The sequence below is a fragment of the Rissa tridactyla genome, chromosome 1, assembly GCF_028500815.1.
Source record: "Rissa tridactyla isolate bRisTri1 chromosome 1, bRisTri1.patW.cur.20221130, whole genome shotgun sequence".
NCBI classification, from domain to species: domain Eukaryota; kingdom Metazoa; phylum Chordata; class Aves; order Charadriiformes; family Laridae; genus Rissa; species Rissa tridactyla.
This window is the reverse complement of record NC_071466.1, coordinates 83386875-83407785: the sequence shown is the minus strand read 5'-3', so window position 1 is coordinate 83407785 and position 20911 is coordinate 83386875. Positions and strand designations below refer to the sequence as shown.

General features: G+C 40.5%; 1 protein-coding gene across 4 annotated transcripts in view; it reads left to right on the top strand.

The window, feature by feature from the left end:
• Positions 1-20911, top strand: part of ARHGAP6 (Rho GTPase activating protein 6) — a 343882-nt gene that overhangs the window by 184143 nt on the left and 138828 nt on the right. The window contains exon 2 of one of the 4 annotated variants that reach the window (XM_054183624.1): positions 9927-9974. The exons of the other annotated variants lie outside the window; for them this stretch is intronic. Coding sequence (XP_054039599.1) covers positions 9927-9974 — 48 coding nt within the window. The remainder of the gene's footprint in view (positions 1-9926; positions 9975-20911) is intronic. 4 annotated transcript variants of the gene reach the window in all.

Below are 20911 nucleotides of genomic sequence, written 5' to 3'. Positions count from 1 at the left end.
GAGTAGCAAACTGCTGGTTTTTGTTTTGTGTTTTTTTGTTTTTTTTTTCTTTTTTCTGTCTCTTGAGCATAACCCCAAAGTGTTTGGCAAGAAATATTACTGCTAGGAAGCCTTTTCAGTTATTATCTATGACTATAAATATGGTACCTGTTACCTTAACTTGCATGTAACATTAAGCAGAGTTTACTTATCTCTTACTTTTGGCTTATTTTGTACCAGTTGTTTAAATCACTTGCCCTGTATGTAGAATTCATGCCTGAAAAAGGAATTCCCAGTGGAGAAACATCATTGAATTCCTTTCCTTTAGTAACATGTTCCTGAGGATGGTTTTTTGTTTATTGCTTTTTTAAAAGTTCTCTTAAATTCTATCTCTTGCAAAAAAGTGAGAAAATGAACCATTGTGAAATACAGATGCTCTGTGGATCATCCACAACACTGTCATAAAAACTCTGTGCAGAGCACATTATCAGGCCAACTGATCCTGTAGTGTTTCTGGTGGAATATTGTCACTTTTTAATTGGTTTTCTAGTCTTTACTGCATCTTTGGTGTTAAAATGAATATAATGCAATTGGCCATCGATAACTTTTTACTTCAATGTGTGAGGTTTTGCAAATTACAACATCCCTTTCACTATAAGTCAGGAATTAGAAGGGTTTTCCACTTCTCCCAGGTTGTGTGTGTGCATGTTCATATTTATTTTGCTAACACACATTCTCCGATACAGGTTTGTTGGAGTGGAGATCTTCGTGCTGTTCTCCTTTGTTAATTACATTACATTTAACTTTGCTGGTGTCATTTTGCGAGGTGGGGCTTTGGTTTGAACCCTTCATCGCATTGCGTGTGTTAGTCTTGTGTTTGAGACACTTGTATATTTGATCTCTTATGGAACACTGTTCCTCTCTTAAAGGCTAGGCTAAGTCAAAGTTTCATTTTATACAGATGAATGTTTTGTTTACCGTATGTATTACAAAGGCTTTCTCTGAAGTTTTCTGAAATGCTGCAGTTCTGCTCACACTGAGGTCTGGAGTGAAAAAAACTTCATCTCCACTGAAGGCAGATTTCAGTCGTTGCTTCTGAAAATCCCAGCATTTGCATGCCTGTTTGAAAAGGGTGAGGATGGTTTCAGTGTTTTCAGAATTGCCTATGTGGTCTTTGTTTGAAATAAGTTTTTTTCCCATTTCCTTTCTCCATTTCCATTTATACGTGGCTTCTTTTCTGCTGCATCATTCCGTGTGTGTAGCCCCCCAGCAAAAAAAAAATCTTATGTAGTACCTCTTTCTTCCACGCAGGCATCTGAATCATCTGTGAGAAATTATGGTTAACTCGTACCTCTGAGGTTTGTTTTAGATTCTGTGAAGCTCAGGGGATTTCTGAATCTGGGTTTTTCTTTGGTAATTTTTTTTTTTGCAAGTAGTCAGCCAGTAACTTGCATCTTATAATGAAAAGTCAAGTTGTGGACTAATCAGGTCATTTTCCTTCCCTAGCGTGCCTTGTATACTGTTATGTCCTATATAATTATTACGGTTGAAAACATGGGATTTTGTCAAACACCTTTTATCAGTATTTTTAGTTCTCAGGAATTCTGTAATTCTCCTTTGATCAGAAGAAGTTTGAATCCTATTTCTGTTCTTGGTTCATTAAAACAGCAAGTCCTATAAATTTCCTTTAAAAATCGTTGACAATGCGTACTGCAAAACTTTGGAGTTGTTTTTGTATGAACCGATACATTGGTGTATTCTGTACTAGAGAGACTAGCATTAAAAATATGCGTTTCTTGCTTTAAAAGGCCAATGACAAACATTTATTTTCTCTCTGGCAATCAGCACACAGGTGGAGTTGAACATTTGAAAGCAAAGTGTTGATCTGAAACGTATCTTGTCATCTTAGAGCTATTTCAGTTAACTACAAATCCAAAACAGAGCGTACCCCTGTTTAAGCAACCATGCCAGATCCTTAGGGTAACCTCTGTGTTGCTCCGTCTTTTTTTTTTGAGCATGTCAGTTCCGTAGTTTTTAATAAAATCAAATTTATAAACTGATAGGAGCAGTGCTTGTACGTAGCTTGCTCTGTAAAGTGTTTAATGTGCATTCAGAGGTAATAGTGTTAGGAGTGTGTACGTATGTCCTTGGTTTTCGCAAATAACCTTGTTATGTTCTTAGTGATTCATCTTGTTTTCTGGCATGAAACTCCCACCCACCCCCCCCCAGTGGTAATGCTATTCAGTTTTCTGTTAACTTGGTAGAATTGATATTTATCTATTAAGGATGCAAAAGCAAGGGGGAAAAGAGGAGTTCACATTTATTCTGGGATAAGTACCTGCAGTTAACGGAGTTACCATGAGGAATTAATGTGTCTCGCTATTAATATTCTTTAATTCCGCTTGAACTGGCCTTTAGCTATCTTTGTGTATCCATTTTAAAGCAAGCCTGAATGCAACTTAGGCACGGCGACTGGAGCAAGGCAACAATAAATACTCTGACTCATCACAGTGCATATTTAGGTATTTAGACAGATATTTAAGTGCACTTTCTCAATCTGGCTCCAAATAAGCAGCTAAAGAAACAGGCATTTTTGATTGCATTGGTCCTCCAGGCAAATGAGGTTGCTTTTACGTGAACTTTCTTTGAATCTCCTCAGGGCTTCTCTGCTTGAAGCAGAAGTGGCAAAAACAAATGGCTGTGTATTTCCTGTCACCCATTATAATTATGTCTTATGATGAGGTTTCTTTGCATTTGGGATTGTCCTTTATGTCCGTGTTGTGCTGCATGCTGTTCAGGTGGCCCCAGCACTATGAGGGGTGCTTTCAGCCTCGATGATGGTTATAAATAAGCAAATCTAGTGAAGCCTGAAGGGCAGGACTGTTCCTGCCCTGGCTGCCTTGACTTGCTCTGAGCTACAGGAGGGTTCTCATTTGTTTCAAATGAGGGAAGTAACACAGTGTTTGGGTGAGCACTCTAGATGATGGTGTAGCTGGGTGTCTTCCTGAGCTCCATCCTGCCGGTAGCAGCCTTGCTGCAAGACCACCACCTCTTCAGCTAGTGTGAGTGTAACACTTGAAAAGAGTTCCTTGTATAGAAACTGTGCTGACACGCAAAAAAGGGCTGAAAAAAAAACCCATCCTCTTGTCTTTGGTGAATCCTGAGCCTTTTCAACTAATTACCAGTGGCTTGGTTTTCATTCGTCCTGGAGGTTGTTAGCTCTCAAAGACTTCAGCTCCAGCTTTGCTCAACATCACTGAAGAGCAAGACTTGGAGGTTGAGGTATACGTTCATATAAATCTTTCTGGCTTATAAACAACCCTGCTGACACACCCATGTAAGTGAAGGCCAAGCCAGGACACAGACCTACCTTCCCACCATGTCAGCGAGGAGCAATGCTCAAAAGAAGACGTTTCTCTAGGAAAAGAGAGACCCTTGTACAGAAACATGTCTGCTTTGTATCTTTCCCTTGTGTATATATATTACAAGGTATTAGTTACATGTTTATATGCGTTTTAATGCTATGTTTGTATAGACCGTCCTTTTATTTCTTCTCTGCTGGAAGTATTTCAGTTGAGGTTATCCACAAGATTACTCAGTCACCACATTACGATTGGTCTTTAACACATGTCATTGGCATTACCACCACGCGAGAGAGGAAGAGAGCAAGGCTTGCTGGTTGGCCTTTTCAGAGTGTAACAGAAAAACTGTTTCTCTCTTGCTAGAAGATGCTTAAGTGACCTTGCCAAGACCGAGTTCAGTTATCCATTTTGAAATGTTTTCTCTATGAGTACAGGCATTTCTTGTATCTTGTAAAAAAGAGAGCAGTGTGCCATGTTCTGGTGCAAGGTTAGATTTGCTGGCGTAATACCTAATTGTGACTATGGACCGTTGTGCAATTTTCAGTGTTGGTGTTATTGAGACCTCACCTGTGAGTTTTGGACAATTATTTCTCAAAAATCCTCCTCCTTAAAAACCCCTTTCTTGTCAGTGGTAGCTTTTGTCTTTCCACAAAAATAATTTCAAATAAAAAGAAGGAAGAAAAAAAAGAAAGTTGCAGTTTTGAGAGCAGCAGAAGTAATTGCATTAGTTCTGTGAATGAATTGGGGGAAGAATTGGGGGAGAACTTGGGGAAGAATTCAAGGGCCAAGATAAATGTATTGGTAAAGCATAGGTGAACTTACAGTAATAACATTGATGAAGTTGACTTTTACTCACAGCTGTGCTTGCAGAAGGGTGCCTCTTCTACAGCACGTACGCTGGATCTGATGCATAAAAACAATTTATCCAGAAGTTTTTCAGGTTGCATAATAGTTTTGACAGCTTGCTTTCTGTTGCCTTCTTTTGATGCTTGTGCACCTCTTCCCTACTTCAGGATCAAAACTGTGCCTGACATTTGACATTGTTCTGGGGGAGAGTCTGCAACGATCCTACAGGCCACCTCTTAGTCCTGGTTTTTTATATTTGTGTCAGGAGTGTTTGCTAGTTTCCTGGCTCACTTACACTTCCCATGGATTTATACCCTCTTAAATGTATTTAAATTACTTCCTAAATGACCTCTGAAACGTGTACTTCTAGTATTAGTAAATCTATATAGGTGTAACTTGAGCACCAAGGAAAATTGTGCAATGGAAAAAAGAAAAGAAAAAGAAAGAATAGCTTTTCTTGAGTTTCTTTAAAGATCCACATGCCTCCCATTGCTTCGGTACACATTTTCCTCTCATTTGTGGTAGGCTTAGATTGTTTTTAGCACTCGCACTTTACTCTATTTCCTGAAGACTGATGCGATTTAGCGCTGCAGAGGGACCAGAGGAAATGATCTTTTGACTGAGCCTATTAATTATTGTTCCCCCGAGAATCTATTTCTTCTTCAGAAAGAATGGCAATAGCAAACAGAAAAAGCGCTCTGGAAACAAGCTAGTGCAATTATTACTCACATGTTTGGCAAATTAGGGGATTGATCCTTTTCCCAAAAGTTTCAAAGAAGCATATTCATTCTGTTTTGATGGAGCTTTTAATAAGAAAATCAGTCTTTGAGCCTGTAATTCTTCATACATGCTTGAAGCTTGAAAGTGACTTCTTTGGAAGGAAAATATTTGGAAAGTTTAGCAAAAATTCCCCTTGGCCAATATCTAGGAATGTAAGACATGGGGAACCTCCTGGGCGGGGGGTCCCTGCCCCTTTCTCCTGCACCGAGCCATGTGTAATCCCTTACATAAACACGACAGGCTCTCTGCCTCACAGATAGTTTTTCTTCAGTTCGTTCCTTCGGCTGAAGGGCTCTTCCAGAGCTCTGTGACCGATAGTCATCTTTTCATATTGGCCTAAATTTATTCTAGGGGCAACGTGAGCTTTTAGCTTAAATTGCACTTTTGCTGTCCTGGTATTTATCCAAGTTTTTCCCCTCTTCGTTTTGTTTTGGCTGGGGAAGGGGAGCTGGCTCTTTGCTGTGATGCACATCTTTATTCTCTGCCTCTACCTAGAAACTCTCTTTTGCACTTGTTGCTTTCTTCAGGTGGGTGGACTTCATGCGCAGTGGAAACGAGCGGCTGCCAGGGAGAGCAGCGTGACAGCAGCTCGTATCGTGGCCTGAAGTCAAAGAGAAAATGTCCTCTGTCCCGATCCCTCCCCCACCCCAACTATAAATGGAGCCTGAGCTTAACAGTTGACATCAACATCACAGTGTTCTTCATTTAGATGAATACCGACCTTGGTGACCTTTTCAACTCATAGCTTTTTTTTTTTTTTTATTTCCCATCTTTTAAATAGATGCCCTAATCAGCTTTATGCTGTAGTTCCTCAGAAGAAGCTTCCCCTCAGAGACTGGGATCTACTGCCTCCACAGGCAGAGGAGAAGAGGGAAGCTGAGCACATCCCTAGTCTTTCTCATTCTGCTGGGCTTTCTCTTGAAGTTCGTTTTGCATGGCTCCTGGTTTTGGGGACAGAAGAGGGAGAGGTGGAGTTGGGAGACAGCAAACTGTAGATACGGGGGATGAAAAAGGAAGGAAAAGGGCAAAGTATTGATGAGGGAGAGAGAAAGGTAGAGCTGAGGAGACCCCCATTGCCGTTGTGTTTGGAAGCCAGCCTGCAGCCCGAGCAGTGATCCCCTGCAGCCACCCATCCTTGCACCAGTACCCCTGGCATGACCCAGGGGGCCAAAAGCTCCTGGCACTTGGTGTAGCAAGTGTGGAAGAAGCTCCTAGGTGCCTCCCTACCACATTGAACCATAGTAAGTGAAGCGGATGTTCCTTACTCTGGGGAAAGCTTTTGCTCATGTGGACAGATTTCTTTTGGTTGCACCACTACTACTGTGACAATAACTAATTTTTTGTATGGATAGCTTAATTTGAAGGAAGCCTCCAACTTTGACATTTCCCAGAGTTAGGCATACCTTGTCAGAGGGAAAAATCACACTTCTTCCTGGAACTAATACACGTATTTGACAAAGATGATTACAACTTAGAAGACGTAAGTTCAGTCTCCTTCCTCCCCCTAATTCATTTGGTTCACTAGTGCTATTCTTTCTGTTTTGCCAAACTTGAGAAAACAGAAAATATAAGATTAAAAAGACACAGAACAGTACATACTGTTTAAAGAAAATCTGTTGCTAACTGTAATAAAAATAATAATAACTGTAACAAAAATAAAACTGTAATAGAAATTACATACGTTTTCCATTCATATTGGCTTTATTCCTCTCTTACATGGCTACACTTAAGATTTAAAATCATTATCTTTTGCTAAGCAGTGCACTGTTGTGCTCACCAGGGATATGTTGCGTTTTCTGGAGGAAATGTAATTTATACTTGCAAAATTTTAAGGATGACATTACATTAAGTAAAGGCGGTTTTTTTTTTTGCATGTCATGAATCTGAATGGGGAAGAAGAGGAGCAGATCTATGTATGCCTCATTGTTTAAAGTGTAAATGTGCCAGCTCTCTCCTACATCTTTTTCCCCAGGGCTGTAAAATTTTAGTAGCACTTAGCAAGATGTTCGAAGGAAATACATGCCAATATGATTTTAAGGACAGCATAAGGCATTTTGAAGTAGTGACTCATGCAAAGTGTTAATAAATACAACTGCACTCAAATTGCTTAAAGCTGCCTCCGTTACACTACGAAGGTGAGAGGTGCTTCTGAAGCGCCCAGTCAAGATTAAATTGTTATCAAACGTGTCCATCTGTAAACATCTGTCTAATGTAGATAACAATCTTCTGTTAGGTCAGATTGGCTAATTCTCTCACATTTTTTGGCATGAGGGGTTTAAGAAGTTTAAAAAAGCTTAGCGAAGTTTATGAAGTTTTCAATTTTTCTGTCACTAGGAGCACTTTAAAAATGGATTCTGATGAGTTCTGTATGAAATAAACAGTTAATGTTGGTTGTCCTTCCCAACCTGTTCATGCAGCGCCAGAAAGGCATGGGAATGGTAAGAAAGTTATTCCAGTTATTGGTGGCCTGGAAGGCCTCGTGGTTGGTGTGGTGGAGCAAAGACCCGTGCTCTCCCCCTGGTCCTGCTTGACGTTCCCTGGGTGGGTTTAAGATGTGAGGTGCGATGGGATGGTGTTAGGAGTCTGCTGTAGAGGCCAAGTTTATCTTTGCTCTAGAAGTCCTTAATGTTTCTAGAGAAGGAAATACTACTGGGAGATACGTGTCTATGGGAAACTTTTATTTCTTAGAGAAGATGCTATTAATAATGATAGGAAGGCTATTTCTGGATGAAGTTGTCAACATATTTCTTCTCCTAATAGTCATTGAATGAAGAGATCACTCTGTTTCAGGCTTAGCTTTGGTATGTAGGAATGACCTTGTGAAAGAGCTGACTAACAAAACAGTCCTCAAACAAATGCTTACCATTTAATTAATTTCAAATAGAAAGGTGAACAAAATACAATCAGAAGTTACGTGGAAATAATTAAATTAACTGAAGAGATGAGGGGGAGACAAATTTTTTATTTTTTATTTTTTTAAACAAAGTCCCCAAACTGTCTGAACCACACATAAAATGTCTTATTGGAGATGCAAATGGATAACTGCTTCAGAACGAAGGGCAAGCAGAGATCCTGCAATGCAGGCTGTGGCTTCGAGGTTAAAGGCTTCTGTGAAAATTGTCAAAAGTCAAGCTGAGCTCTTTACGGAGGAAACTGATGCAAATAAAAGAGGTTCTTCAGACATAAGAATGAGGACTAAAATGAAGTCACAGTGCATTGAAGGTGTAGTATACCTTAAAAAATAATCTAGACATGATCTCAAAACTAGATGTGTTTTCTACCTCCACTCTCAATAGCAATGATTACATTGGAGGTGCTGTATTAAAACCAAGATAATTTGTGTAAGTGAAGGCCTGAAAAAGAGAATCTCTGATTTATGAATAAAACCTAAGTGTCTGATCTTCCTGGATACTGAGAACTGTATGACAGCCATCCCTAAGTGACCATAAGAATGCCACAAGGTCAAAAGTCATGTGGATGTTTTCTTCCTCTGAACTTATATTGATTGTTCTTGTAAAATATATTACTTCTCCCTGCAAGTCTTGCCTTCGCTGTTCCATTAGACATCTCAAAATATCACAGGGGACTGACACATAAAATTTAAAATCTAACCTCAAGCATTTTTGACACATCAGTCATTTTGAGCTGCTCACATATGACTGGAGAATAACAAATATATTCTTTGCTGTTGAGGCAAAAATGTGACTCAAGCACCTATAGGCTGTTTGTTTGGACATCAGTTGTGTGAAAGGCTTTAGAACAAGGAAGTCATTAAAGACAAGGAATAATGATGAATGGAAGATGAGAGAAAAATGAAGCATAATTTTACCATAGCCAGATTGTGCCATAATTTGGTGATTCTCTTTGATAGTTGTTGCATTTCTGAAAAGTGTGTGTGTGGGGGTGACGGCTTTTTTTTCTTTTCTAAACACAAGCCTTGTAGAATATATCAGGTGTTAGGTTTTTGGTAGAGAAAGGGAAGTGTTTATACCATTGCAAAGAGCACCGGTACAGTTTCACTGGGAATCTGAGTACGTTTCCAGTGCAGAATTAATGTCTGGAGGAATTGTAAGAAAGCATTTAAGGGAATAGAGGTACTATCATCTTGAGGACTGGAGGAGAAGAGCATCGCTTAGCCTAGCGAAAGGGAAGATGAGCAGGGCGTGATTATTCTCAATGGCTATGTCAAGGGAATAAACACAAAAGAGAACTCTCTCTGTTAAAGCACAGCGATGACAACAAATGAGTCACAAACTAGGCATAAATAAACTCAGGTTAGCAATTAGGAGGCTTCTGCTATGGAAGCAGGGTGTTTCTCAAACAACCTCTCACTCAGGTGATGCTCACCTTCCTCATCTCACATTCTCTCATCAAGAGTGTTGGCTGGAATAGGAAATACCTGTTCTAACCAGGACTTGTGGGGTCCACAAGAAGTATTGTTTTTCATAGAACGACTACTTTAGATTAAAAAGATTGAGGAATTTGTGGTGGTTTCTGTGTGTAAGGACTATTAGCATTGTGTATATCTGTTGAAAGGCTCATATTCCACTCTGAATAAATGAAAAATAAAGCCTTGGGTATCCATGGAGACAAAATGTGCTAGAGGACATAAAACCTAAAAAGTCTTATAAGATATATTCATCTCTAGACTTCTTTATTGAATGGAATGTATTTGTGATGAGGGAGATCACTTCATAAGACACAAAATCCTACGTACCAGTTGGTCTTCTGGGCTTTAAAGTACATTAATATCATGAAGGCAGGAAATGCAGAACTTAAGCAAACAAAGATTGGTAGTCAAGTGCATTAGGAAAAGGAAGATTGAGCTTTAGTGTCACTGGGGCAGAAAAATAGCTTGTAGTTTTAGTGCAATGATTTAATCCAATTCCATTTTTTCCACTTTCCTTTTTTACCACTTGGAGGGCACTTCTAAGTTTTTATTTTGTTATTTATTTTAAGGTTTCTGCGGAGTGGAAGAAATGTCACTCGGCCATCCCTTCCCCTCTGGTAAGGAATGAGGTGGTGTTTTAGTCCCCGTGTGTATGGGGACAGAGCATGGTTTTATTCTTGTAGAGGAATAGAGAAGAGCACTGGGAAGCACTAGCAACCAAGTCCAGCAAATATGTGAGGGTTGTGTTATTTTTTTTTTTTTTTAAAGACAGAAGCTATGCAGCCTTAAAAGGACTTGTTTAAATTTTTGTGTGTGTGCTGAATATGTCAAGTTTGTAAGGAGACAGCTATTCTCGCATCCTTTTAAAGTGAAAATTATAGAATACTTCACATACTGTTTCTCACCAAAATGCAGATTCTATCTCTTGCTGTTTCTCACTAAATTCAGTTTTATGATTCTACTTGTAGCGTGTGGACTGTTTTCATAATTTGCTGTTTAAAAATGGGTTGGGAGGCCAGGATCTGCTGGCTTCTAACAACCTTGACACAGTGCACTCAGAAAGAACCCCCTCTCCTCCCCCTCCCCTGCAAACCTAAACAAGTCCTTTTAAGGCTATACGAGAAGGATGGCTGATAGCGAGGGATATAGGTGCTATATAAATCATTACATAAATTAATTAAATAATATGAGAAGGACTGGAGTGAAACGGCAAGCAGAAATGGCAGCAGAAATGCAAAACTCCATAAAAATTAGCTGGAGGTTTGCTGCATTTCCTGGCTTCTTTGCCTTAAAATTGTTTAAGATGGTTGGGGAGTATATGGTATGTTCCTATTGTGTGAACATAGCTGAGCTAGGGTCTCAGGGAAGTATCTGAAGAGTATTTTACAAACATTTGGTAACTGGTTTCCATGAATTGCTGAAGAATGCAGTGATGGAGGATTTTGGATTTCGGAGTATATGGTTTGCTAATGGGGAACTGAGTGGTAGAATGCTCATTTGCCTGTCGTATTTCAGAGTGCATCCTTCACTTACAGTTATTTTGTAGCAGGCAACTCCTGTGAGCCTTCGAACAAAGTGAAAAATGTCATTTCTTCTTCCTGCGTATGTTATGGACCTGGCATTTCCCATTTCCACCTTTTGTGATTGGGTTGCATGCTACACCTGACTTTCCTTCCACCAGGCACCGTGCTTCACTAGCCATCGCTGGATTTAACGCCGCTCCTCCTCAACGTGTGGCTTCATTATGAAATGTACGTTGGATTAATGAGAATGATGTGCTTGGCTTCTCAAGCTGATACAGCAATCTTGTTTTCTTTTTCCTATTCTAAACGTTATTAATTTAGGTATTAGCATGGGTTTAATGCAGTATCACTTAGATTAGCAAAATGCTAAAATCGTTCCTAAGTCAAGTCCCGTAATGCATCCTCTCATCTGTGAAACTCCTCTGGAATGGCCTTGGCTTAGCCAAGGCTTCTCTCCAGCATTGGTAACAGGCTGTGAGCTGTGATCTGGCTATGAATAAATGTAATGCAGTAAAGTCTGTCCTGATAAAATTTTTGGCATTACTCATATGTAGAACGTTTGAAATGTATTTGATTTCTGTGTGGGGCTTGTAGCGTACCTCTGTCTGCAGGACTCTGATCCTAATCCCTTTAACATGAATGGGAGTTGTTACTTTTCTCACTGGAATCAGTTGAAAAAGTCCACAGTCTCTTTTTCCCAAATATTGCTGGTATGTCAGATACTCCAGCACTGCTTAAGCGTTCTCAGGTGTCTGTCTCATTTTACCTCTGGAAATGGCTTTATTACCAGACTTTGAATAGTGGCTCTTTAGCTGGACATCGACTTCATTTGTAATCATCATGACATGGGGGGCAGAACAACCTTTACTACTTCATTGGACTCCTCAGTATTTTATGACTAATAATTATTAACATTCCACGCCACTGTACAGACAGTACAGGATGCAGCTAAATCCAGTTGTGGATAAATGCTTGCCAAACACAAGTTTATCCTCTTGACCTCTGTTATTAAGGAACACTAGGCTGGTGGAAGGCATGAAGACTCATGGCCATCTTTTCATGTTGTCCTCTCTTTAACGTTGAGTCAACTTCCATAGCTTTCACCTCGGTGAAAGTCATGTGTCGTATTTGTCATGGAGTATGCACTTAACTAGTTCTGCACGGTTGAATCCCCCTCTGTGGGAAAATGTGGCCAGGAGATGCTGAGTTGGGACAGAGCTTTTGTAAAAAAGCAAGTGTTGTTCCCGCTTCAGTTGTTCCCGCTTCAGTCTCCGTATCAGATAGGTGCCAGTGTTTGTGGGGTTTGAATGGAGCTGCCCATCAATAGCCTGGAGTCCAAAAGGAAGATAACACTCCACTCCAGAGGAATTTCAAGGCAGTGAGATGAACAAAAGCTCCTCGAAGGAAGAAATGGTCTGGCTTATCTTTATTGGTTTGTGACTTTAGGAAACGTCAGCTTTTATTTTGAGAATTGCTTTCTTTGATTTGCAGTAAAAGACCAGACTGTTTCCTTGGATTTCTTCCCTAGCCACACAGTTTTGGGCAACTTCACATTCAGATTTGAATCTACATTCTTTGAGTCAGCTCATCATTGGCATGAAATAGTAAAATAAAAATCCGAGTGTGATGGATTTCTTTTAAACAGAAAGGTTTATTAGCTTATTAATTTTTTGTGTAGTTTGGTAATGAGTTACTCAGGCAAATGTTCTTGTAACATTCTTTCTTACTTCGTTTTTTGTTTGTCCCCTAAAGGAGAGCTCTTGCTTTTGGCAGCAATTTTTATTGGCCACATTTATATGGAGCACAAGTATGCAGCCAGCACGCTTTCTTATGCTGCATAATGAAAAAGTGTGCTATCATCTTGAAATATGAAGAAATTTGTTTTCACAATAACTTGGAATATTCTGTGGGGTGTAATTATTTATCACAATAGGTACTTTTTATTTCAACAGTGTACTAATTAGCATGTTAATACTCTTTAAAAATCCAAGATCGACAGTGAAGGTTTGAGGAAAATAGCACGATGTACTAATTCCTTTTTCTAAAAGATATTTTACTACTTATTTTCTCAGCTGGTCGGTAAACTACTGTAGATCAAAGTTTCTGTTTATCTGACAGAAGAAATTTTATGGGTTTAAAACAGTTTTTCCTTCCTCTGGGAAGGGTGGAGAATGAAAGTAATAACTCGCTTGAGCCTACTGATAAACTTCAATGAATGGCACCGTCAGCTTAAAAAACATATTTCTCTCTATGCGTTCCTGCCGGTTTTACAAGTACTATCTAATATGACTTGTACTAGGGAAAGATTAGAAGTTATCTTTTTTTTTCTTTCTCTTTATTTTTTACACAATTAGAGAATAGTTAAGATTGGAAGGGCACCTCTGGAGATCATGTAGTACAGCCGCCGGCTCAGAGCAGGGTCAGCTACAGCAGGTTGCTCAGGGCTGTGTCCAGTCGTGGTTTGGGTACTTCCAGAGACGGAGACTCCACAGCCTGCCTGGACAACCTCTTCCAGTGTTTGACCACCCTCACAGTAAAAGTTTTTTCTTATGTTTAAGTGGAATTTCAGCCTCTGCCCACTGTCTCTTGTCCTGTCACTGCATCACAGAGAAGAGTCTGTACTTCCACCCCCATCCGTATTTCTTCATGTCGATAAGACCTTCCTAAGGCTTCTCATCTCCAGCTCACCCTGGAGATTCTCCTATATGAGAGATTCTCCTGTCTTTTAACCATCTTTGTGGCCCTTTGCTGGAGGACTTGCCCCAGTAAGTCCCTGTCTCCATCGTAATGGGGAGCCCAGAACTGGACCCTACATTCCAGGTTTGTCTCACCCGGGCTGAGTAGAGGGGAAGGATCCTCTCCCTTGACCTGCTGGTGACACTTTGCCTAAAGCAGCTTATGCAGCTTAGAAAGCTGTTGGCTGCCTTTGCTCCAAGGGCTCATTGCTAGCTCAAGTTCAGCTTGTTGTCCACCAGAACCAGGACATTTTCTGCAAAATTGTTTTCCAGCACGGCAACCCTGCTATATTTGACTTGTATGCGGGGCAGTTCTTGCCTTACGCTCATGTCCCTAGAGGTCTAGCAGGTCTGCCATGATGTGGCCCTGACAGACAACCTTGTCATTAAGTTTGCGTACTCTTGGGCCGCATGCTTACACTGTCCTACAGGCAGCATAGGCAATCTGTGTACCCATCAACTCGTGCAGCATTTGACATCTGGTAGCTGGTTTATGGGCTTCGTGACGGCTACTTGACATAACTGCAGTGATCTGCTAGGAAGCGTGGTCCCAGGGCTGAAATCACTACTGTGCGCTCAGTTTGTGCACACAGTCTAGACAAGAACATGCAAGCTTGAGTCTGCACTAAGCTTTCTCTGTGGTGGGTACCTTAGTGTCTTACCTTACACCAAAAAGTAAGCTAGTATCCAAAAGGGTTTGACACAAGGCGAACTGGTCTTATTCCGAAAAGCCAACATAGATCTGTTGTTATCATCTAACCACGTTCCCTGAGTTTATAGATGCAAGTCTTCTCTCTTGCTAGTGTGGATCTTTCATGCCTATCAAGGGAAAAAACCCACAAACTTTTTTGTAAACCAACAAAAATTAGTAAGATTCAGGAGCAGACGTGGTACCTATAACAATGGTTAGCTTCCTATTTAAGTTGTACTGGATTGCAGCTCAACACCCTTTGTGTTTTCATGTTTATGAAATAAAGGAAGCTGGAAAGCTTTAGGCATGTTTCAGGAGCAAGAAATCCTGCATGCAGATATAAAAGACATCTTGTGAAATCTTTATCAAAAGGGAATAATGTTCTGGAACAAAAGCAAGGAAGTCAAAGATGCTCTCTAACGTTTTCTTTGCAACTTTACATCATAATGCTTTTAAAAAGGCATTAAATATTTATGTGCCAGATGCAAAGATGCAATTCTACCTTTCTAAATGCAGAAGACTGTCAAAATGGTAATCCTGTTTTTCCAGTCAACACTTTTCTTCCTCTAAGTAAGGAAAACTTATTATCCATGTGATGCCAATACATGAAAGAATTAATTGCTTTAATAGGCAAACTCTCAAAAGTTCTGAAGCCTTGAAGCCCAGCCTTGAAGAGAAAGTAAGATGTCAAAGGAACAAATCAATTCTTTCTTTTTTTTTTTTTTAATTTAATTGTATAACCCTGTATCAGTGATGAAAACAGCTAATATTGCCTTTGTTCTTGGAGCCAAAGTACTTAAATGAATTTGAAAGTCCTATGTAAAACTTTTTTTTCCCCTTGACTTGCTGCCAGCAGGTATTTTTTTATCTCAGAGATGTACAGCATTTAAAAGGCTTAGTCATTTTTAGGCTCATAGTGGCATTGTAGTCCTGAAAAATGCATGTTGCCCTGAATTAGGAAAATTCCAAAGTAGTTACTTGTTTTGCTCCAAATGTTCACCAGACTAATGAAGAATTAAACTTGCCTTTAGCTCTTCATCAACACGCAGTCTTACACAGCAGCAACTAGATAAGTAATAGAAAAGAGAAAAAACTGAATCTATACATTAACAGTTATAGATATTCAGTAACTCTCCTGGAAAATAACAGTTTGGTCCAAAAAGCAGATGGACTTTGAAATGAGAGTAAAAAAGTATTTACATTGGTGGTAAGATCCCCGTGGAAGACTGGTAGTGTCCTCTAACCACACACTGTTGTGATGAGCCATGTGTACCTGTAGTGAAGAAGAGCACCTCTGTTGCAAGAGAATAAACCAGTTCTGAAGTCCCGAAGTAGCTGAGATAAAACCATCTGGACCAACCATCTCCACTCAGTGAAAGGAAAGGGGGAAGAAGGAGAGTGCTGAGCTCTAGCAGAAGAGGGAGAATGCGTTTTCTCCCTTTTGTAGGGGTCCATAACTGTGTTCCCCAGTCCATCGGAGAATCTCTTCATCGGTAGAATGAAATTAATATTAGGGATGACCTCTTAACTCTACCACTGTATCTTTACAGAAGTCTTCATACCTCTCTTTTCTCCCTGCAGTTCCCTCAATGTCTCAGTCAAGGTGACCAAGGCTGATTGCCACGTACACAAAATCCTCTTTAGTCAGGCAGCGTATGTGATTATTCTTACGCTGGATGTATTTATAACTAACAGGACCAGGCTTAGTGTATCACTATGTGAAAGGCAGGCTATTCTGGCATACATCAGTTAAATCATCCAGATGGTAGAAGCTACATCTTCGGGATTTTTTTTCAGATTCTGCGTTAGGAATTGCCTCTTCACTGGTGGTACGGAGAAGACAGGCGTGGGGCCTTTTGAGGGGTAGCATTTGGCATGTGTCTTATGTGTGGTAAATGGCCAAGTGGGTGCCGCTGTACTTGTGTGTTGCCTGCCAGAGTAAGAGTAAGAGGGGTAACTTCTTGCTGAGACATTTTTGAGGTGGGAACCTGGCACAATAGAAGCCCCTTGTGAGTGTACGATGACAATATACGTTTTTGTAACTAACTGGAGGGTTTGAGGTGGGGTGTTGAAAAGGCGGAATGCTTTCTGCTTGTGACTTGTCACCTTGGGTGAAGAGATTGGCCCCATCTGTTGTCATTTAAGATAATTTCTATTTGTTCTTCAGACAGCATGATGTTTTCTGTCTAGTGGTATTATCATATGTACTTTTCACTCTCCGTTACTTAAAATATTCTCAGAAGTTACAAAAGCACTCTCCCCATGCTTCTGTATTTTCTTTGGTAAAGGTGTTGGAGCCCAGCCCTTTGTTGTATTCACATTTAGCTTTGAGGAGATGTCACTGATGACAGTCACGTTGGGGAGGAGAATGAGATTTGGTCATGAAAAAGAATTATCTGAAGGATCCTTGTTGTACTAAATTTTTACATGTAATAAGAATGTCTCTTTTTATATTGATGTGACTGAGCACCATGACGGTGTCCAGCAAGAATCTGTCTGTGGTGGCCTGCCTGTGCCTGACCTGCCTGTGGGCCAGGAGCGTTGTTCCTCCCTGCTAAGAAGAGGGGTTGGTGTGACAGTGGTGCATCACGCAGAGGAGACGCTTATGGAGAAAGTGTGCATGCAGCCCCATGACACGTTGGGCTGGTGATGTAATTGGTTTATCCTGGGAGAAAAACTCTTATTACACTCTAGTAGGACGGCAAACCACAATCAAAACAGTTACATTCGTACACAATGTGAAGAAGCTCATTTAATCCTCAGGCAATCTTCAGAGGTCAGGTCCTTTCGTCCCATGGCCTGGTCTTGGCAGAGCCCCAGCGCCGAGGGAGAGCCCCATCCTCGCTCTGTAATTCCTCCTCCAGACAGCCTCCCAGCCAGGGGAGACTCTATCTCTGCCGTATTATCTCCCTGGACCTGGTGAATGCACGCAGAGAGCAGCTATGCTGGAAATGTGTGTTGCTTAATCGTCTTTTAAAGCAGCTCTCGATGACCTGGGTCCCTTCAGGCCCCCCCGTCGCCTCCCATCCCAGCCGGGGCTGCGGACGTGCCGAGGGTTTAGGGAACTGGGACACGTGGAGGCTGCTGCGGTTGGCGGGAGATTGAGAGGAGAGACGCGTAGGTTTCCAAATAGGTACAAGGAGATGGCACCACGCGCGAGTGGGAGGCGAGAGGGCTGATTTACTGGTGTGTGGGACTTAAAGGGGAAAGGAGAGCTAGCAGACCGAGAACGTGGCAGACTGCGGTGTGTAAGGGCAAATGTAAAGCAAGACCTGAGAAGAGAGAGAAGGGCAGAAGGATGCGGGCAGTCTGACGCTGCTCCGCTTGCTCAAGAAAAATGCAGGCACCCTCCTTTAGTAGAGTTGGAGGAAAGCTGAGGGACGACCACAAGCTTATTTAGGCGAGCGCTGTCAGAAGTGCTTTTGTAAATAGTTTGTCTTTCACCTGATTTTTATGATGTTCTGCACGTGTTTTGCTCTGTAACTTGAAAAATGAGAGAAAAATGGTGAAAATTCAGCTATATGCTAGGCCTGGAGTTTTCACAAGCAGGGAAGCAGAAAGCATTGGCTCTAATAAAACCTGCATCTTCTCAGAGTAACTTCTATAGCGGTGGTGCGCTCAATTGCCCAGCTATGTTCCTCGTAAATGTGACATTCAAAATATTTACAAGAGCCGCTGGCGTGGAATGTCTCACTTAGCTTTGGGGTGGTGGGGACAAGCGGCTGCGGTGACCTCTGCCTTGTGGCTGCGGGGAGTCTCCATCTCATCCTGAGCTTTGCTTTCCAAGGAGTTTATTTGACGCTTATTAATGGTGTTCCAGCCAGCTTTTATGGGAAAGTCGCATCAGTTCACGCAAAGTGAGCTGTAGGTGTATATGGCTGAAAAGATACCGAGAACTGCGTGGATTGAAAAGGTAAAGATTTATTTGACGACAGGACACTGTTCTCATTTCCCAGAATACACATAATTGAGGAGACAGGATTACGTTAAATGGGTTGGCACCAAGAAATAAAAAGCTTTTTTAGGCTTGGTCTCGAGAGACATGGAAAGGTCTTGTTAAGCATTAAGCATCCGGAGAACCTCTCGCCTTTCAGGTGCTCAGACCTTCGCAGGGCAGAGCATTTGGAGACCCTTTTTTATTTTCTTTCATTCACATCTACTTGCCAAGTTGTCTAATAGCTCCTTGACAGAGATACAGGAGCTTGTTAGCACATACGGAAAGATGTATTCGAAAACAAATTAAAGTTTTGTTGTTACATGTTCTTTTAGGTATTGTAGCTTTTTTTTTTTTGAAGAAAATTACTGAAAACGTGGCAGTGGCAGATTTCTGTGCTTCTGTCAGATTATTCCCATCAGTGCATTATTTTTGCTGACATGCTGTATAACTTTTGAAACCTCAAATTAAGGGAGAATCCTAGAAGAAAAGTGATTAAACATACTTAGTTGCTCTGAAGTACCTACAGTGTGGTTCTGTTGCATTATCTGTGAGATAAAAATATTTAATTTTTAGTCTTCATAAAAAAAAACCAACAAAGACTGTGTAAGATTAAAATAAAAAGCAGAAACAAGGCTTTTTGAGAGATTTGATGCAATCTGTCTCCAATGGAAGATTATTTTATCATATGTATATGTTCTGCTGCATTTTCCATTACATATAACGTAAAAGGTTTGGTTGTCATTTGCAATAACATTCCTTTACATTTCTCTGACCACGTAAAGCAGCTAATAGTGGTAGAAAATGTATACTCTGAAGATCCCTGATGTAAGTGACAGTGAGACCTGGAACAGCTTTCCTGAGGAGTTTACATTTTTGAAATGTAAGCAAGTTACATCAAAATAAACTCAAATGTTAGTTTGCTGCGTATCGGCTATTAAGTAGTTTCTGTCCATTACAAAAGCTTTTACTCCATGATACAGGAGAAGTGGCTTGTTCCTTTGTCACTAAAGGGTGACCTAATCCATATTCATTACGGGGTTGCAGTGTGAGCGCAGACTTCTTGGCTGTAATCTCACCACGGAGTTTACCCGGTGGCAATTCTGCAGCAGCTGCCTGGTCCACCCGTGTGTCAAGTTAAGGAGAACTCAGACAGCTACTAATGAATGCTCTCCGAGTAAGACGACTAGAAGAAGGGGAAGCAATATAATAGTGGGATTAGTTGAGAGGTTAATGCATTTGTTTTCAAAGTAATTGTCCTTTTTTGTTAATACATTGCTAGGCTCTAGTATGGGCGTAAAGCAGGTGAGGGAGAAGACACATCGAAGAGAGTCAAGAAGTCTAAGGAGGAAATGGGGAAAGGAGGATGTAGCGCCCATCCAGGCAGATTAGATGGATTAGAAGAAAAGTATTTCAGGGAAAGGGAACAAGATCAATGAGGAGCAGGTCAAATGACTCCTGAGAAAGATCCCTGAATAAGCAGTGGAGCAAGTGGGTCATGTTTTGATAGGTGACCACGAGATTTTGTAGATCAAGAAGTCAATCTTTATTGACTGGAAGAAGTGAGTAATGGTTAACTATGGTGATAAAGGATGTGGGTTATATTGTTCATCTTTATCTACCACGAAAGTAGTTACGTGGGCAGTTCTGGAGTATCAGCATTAAAGATTAAGATAAAATCCTGTGTGACTGAACTCTGTGTGTGTAGTCTCACTGACCTCAGTAGAATTTTTCTACTCTTAATTTTTCAGTATCTTCTAACCAAACTGACAGCATGAAATATAGTTGAAGAGCTCTTTTTAAAAGCTTGCATTTTAAGATCTGGAGCTATGTAAGGATTGCTTCTTTAACGTTTACTATTCTAAGCATTTTAGTTCATTGTTTAAAATAGGGATCAAAGAAACCTCCAATCTTAATTTTTATAGTGAATTAATGGCATTATGACAAAAATTATAGCTGTCCTAACTTAAAGTCTATTGGACTTTTTTAAGTTGAAGTGGAATCTCCCATCCTGGGACCAGTGTAACACATCTGGAGAACTGGGTATTCTTCCTTCTCTTTTACTGACTTTTTGTGGCATATTACTTCACTTCTCAGTGGTTTGAGTTTCCCTATTTTTCTATTGAGTCGGGGAATGTCTGGCATTATCCTTATTTATTTCAATTATTAGAAGATCAACAGCTTGCTTTATTACTGTTTTTCTAGATGATGCATGCGAGTGACTTTCTGAGAGATGCCTTTTAATATGGTTGAGCTGCTTTAAAGCATTAGAACAACAGTCACTCCACACTAAACAAAGACCTGCCATTTCTGCCCTGCTGGGCTAAGGTTAACTAGGTTTAAGATTCCTATTGCTGGATAGTATCTTTCCAGTAAAATCTTTTAGTGAAGCTGTCAGACATATTGATGAAATGTGTGCATTTTTTTATGAAGTTCTCTATAATTCTTCTCCAAGTTCGCATCAATATGCTGTATATTTATGAAAGGTGCTTATGAAAAGTTAGCAAGTATGTATGTTAGCATGTATCCACATTAGGATAATAGATGAAAGAAAAAATGAATTGCGAGTGAACACATGTGGATGCCTACTTGGCTCTCCTTTTTGTTGGAATTATTGAGCACCTGGTTACAGAAGGGGAAGGAAGTTCTTGGAGTTAGGTAACGGTTAGAA